The 3,472-nt window shown below is 34.6% G+C and overlaps 1 protein-coding gene across 1 annotated transcript; it reads right to left on the reverse strand.

The window, feature by feature from the left end:
* Positions 1–55: 55 nt before the first annotated feature.
* Positions 56–1,831, reverse strand: LOC130506325 (B3 domain-containing protein At3g11580-like). Its single transcript, XM_057000965.1, has 2 exons — positions 1,200–1,831; positions 56–743 (listed from the first exon to the last, which is right to left on the reverse strand). The coding sequence occupies exons 1-2, from the start codon at positions 1,765–1,767 to the stop codon at positions 601–603; spliced, it is 711 nt and encodes a 236-aa protein (XP_056856945.1). The 5' UTR covers positions 1,768–1,831; the 3' UTR covers positions 56–600.
* Between the last annotated feature and the right edge of the window lie 1,641 nt (positions 1,832–3,472).

Here is a 3,472-nt window from a genome sequence, read left to right on the forward strand (position 1 = left end):
TTATAGTACCACAAGTTACCTTATTAAAAATATTTTTACTAACTTAACCAAGTTTTAAATTCTGAATTTTTTTTCGTCAGTTTTGGTGTCTAAGTAACAAATAAGTCAATATATATCGAAACGACAATTCTAGCATCAGTCTTTGAATTGAACAAAAACATGACGGTGCCAAACAAATAAGAATGGTAAAACTAAACTAGATAGTTGAGGCACATATATATATATATATATATATATTAATTGGTTAAACTTGACTTTTAAAAAGAAAAGAAAGTGTAGGCTATCAAAATCATGCTAGGCAACAAGTTATCAACAAATTGGCCATGTGCGATTACAGTCAAGTGTAGCATTATTCTCCCTGATTCCTTCTTTATATTATCTATTGAAATGCTCTTTGGGTCTACTATAAAAATACTAATTTCATATATATGTCTCATCTCGAGAAACAGCCACGACGTCTGTTTAACGCTTAAAACAATCCAATTTAATTTGCATCATGCATATTTAATCAAATAGCAGCATATACTTGCTTATACTTACGTAAGCAAATTGAATAGGACAAGAATGTCAAAGTTATATTACCATGGGATGAGGAGTTGACTAATAGTAAATGTGTTGGCCGTTGTAGCCATCGGGACACGGTGGTGGCTCAACAACGTCACCGTGACATTCGAGGTTAACTCCGAATAGCCTCACCGTTCTCGAGCTCCTTGCAACCACCGTCGGTGTCTCAGCGACGGCGCCTACGATTTTTCACCATCACGACACGTGCATGTCTTTTAGTCACATATATTTTTATAAAGTAAATAATGAGCACTAGGCCTAATGAGCACGTTAGTCGAAGAGGATTGCATGGTTCTCCTCACGCGCGTGTAAGAGATTAGTTACAACTTGCGAAGTTTATTTTCTTGTCAACAACTAATAAAAGACATACATGACAAAATAACAGAGACAGGAAAATCTATAACAAACTAATATAACAAAAAAAAAAATTATGTCAAAAATGTCTTTTAAGATGATTGTTCTTGTAGAATACCATGTGAATATGCATACCAATCTAAAACACCGTGCATAAAAAAGAATAATATATGATAGATTATTAAAGATACGAATATATATTTTGTGAAAACGACGTTATCTACTAAGAATATCTTTGAAACAAACAAAAAGAAAGAAAAAATGAGATATAAACGTTTTACCATATTGTGAATATTCTTGGTGAATATTAGGGTAAGAACTAGTTGACGTGTGTACTTGACGATAAGGTGTAGTCAGGCCGCTCCAGTACGCCGTTGTGTTAACATGAACCTCTTGAGACACGGCGGAGACAGCCGAAGGATAAGAAGCCTCGCCCCGTCTCCGCCAGCCAATGAACAGTCTATGGAAATCAAAACGGTGCCGTTGGAAGAAAACAACATCCCCAGCGTCGAGGTGCTTGTCTTTGACGTACTTGCTCCATCCTTTGGTCAAGACGTAGCTTTGACTACTGTTCCAGTATGAGTATCTGAACTTCCAAGACTTTCCTGACTCGTCCTCGAAGCTAAGAAGCATCCCTTTCTCAGCCGTCATGTCGCCGCCGCCATTATTGAGAGGGAGATATTTCTCGGCGTATTGTTTCGGTATGACTAAACGGTTTAGCTTTCCTACGTCGCTTGGTGTGAGTGATTTCTCGAACAAGGACTCTCTATATGCTACGGCGTCGTTTTGGTGATGGTTCATGGAGACAGTGTTGTGGTAGATGTCTCTTGAGTAATTGTCGACTGACATTTTTTTGGAGAGAGAGAGAGAGAGAGAGAGAGAGAGAGAGAGAGAGAGAGAGAGAGAGAGAGAGAGAGAGAGAGAGAGAAAAGACAGTAGAGAGAATATGCAGAGATGCTTGGTGGCGAAAGAGAGATGGGTAATGGTACTAATATAGTATTAGACGTAGGTAAGAGAGAGTCAGTGAAAAAACTGTGAAAATAGTTAAATTGATGTGAAACTGTGGGAACTATTTGATGTAAATGAAGAGGACACGACATCGATAGTACTTTTAAGGTTTTGCGTGATGATATTTCTTTTCAATCATTGTTTTATTTTTGTTATTTTTGCAAGTCCATGTATATCAATTATCAAGTAAACATTTTAAATATATAGTATCGAAATTCTCTTAGTTCTCTTTTAAATGACATTAGATCTTAAGAGGTTCTACATTATTTCTATTCTATAGTGTGTGAAATAATCAAATGGTTATAAAGGGTAGTGAGGTTTGCCCTAATGTATACGATATTAATTCTTAGTAGTTAATCCATGTCGTTTAAGAACTTATATGGTTAAACTTTAGCAGCAAAAAAATGTATGGTTAAATATAAATACGTGTAAGAAATATAAGGGATATACTACCAAGGTTGGTGATTATGTTATTTTTCTTTTGAACGATCTGAATTCAAACCCGGCTTGAGAACAATGAGTGAAAGAATCTTAACTTTTTGGGGGTTTTATTCAAAAAAGTTATGACATCATTCCGGCCCTGAGATTTACAAATTTGAGATTTATGTTTTTGTAAATTATTTTCTTGAATTATGGGAATCATATGCCAAATGTTTCATTTGTCTATGCTCTGGATCTCCCTTGAAATTATTATCCGATTACAATTCCTTCCTCTTCGAATTTGGTATATATTTGTTGTGTTTTGTTGGTTTGTTAATATATGCGATTAGTCGGGATCCAACGGCTGAGAAGTGAAGGGTACATTATCAGTAAGGTACATAGGATACTTACCCCTGACGCAAGTGAGAAGCTCAAGCTGTGAACAATATGGAGCATGTGCTTTGCCTTTCCAACACACCATCGCAAGCATCTTCTTCACTTCTACTTCATATAGTTCATAACAGCCCTTAATGTTCATTCTCTCTATCTCCCACTTTTTTATTTTACATTTTCTTTTCTGATCATTTTACAATTGAGAAAGATAAGGACTTAATGAGTTTTACCAAAAAAATACTTAGTGAACTGTTTGTGAAATCGACTTGACTTTGTGGCCCGTCTCTCTTTTTCTTGTTGAGTAACTGATACCCAACATGCAGTCATAACGTTTCGAAAAATCACAGTTATAAATGAAAACCCAACATACAATTCACCAAATATATAAATAATCAATTAATATCGCTCAAAACATACAATTCACCAAATATATAAATAATCAATTAATATCGCTCAAAACATTGTAGAACAAAACTTATATTCTTGGTTTATTTATCAAATTACACATATTTAACATTCAATTCAAAAAAAAAATTCATTAATTTGTACCCATGGTGTATAATATTAGGTTGAAAAAAAATCCAACCTAATAATGGATAGGTTGCAATCACAGCTGAAACTTACTCTTAAATCCAACCTAATATAAAGAAATATTAATGAAATATTAATATTTAGCATTTATTGAAACTCATACAGCTCCTGATGGTTAATGGTTCTAATGATCTCTTGGTTA

This window comes from Raphanus sativus, unplaced genomic scaffold (assembly GCF_000801105.2).
Source record: "Raphanus sativus cultivar WK10039 unplaced genomic scaffold, ASM80110v3 Scaffold3117, whole genome shotgun sequence".
NCBI lineage: Eukaryota > Viridiplantae > Streptophyta > Magnoliopsida > Brassicales > Brassicaceae > Raphanus > Raphanus sativus.

Bases quoted from the DNA above. Each gene is read 5' to 3' on its own strand.
- LOC130506325 (XM_057000965.1), bottom strand. From the start codon at position 1,767: ATGTCAGTCGACAATTACTCAAGAGACATCTACCACAACACTGTCTCC. The intron at 744-1,199 runs GTAAAACGTTTA...GAAAAATCGTAG, and splicing joins CCAAGAATATTCACAATATG to GCGCCGTCGCTGAGACACCG.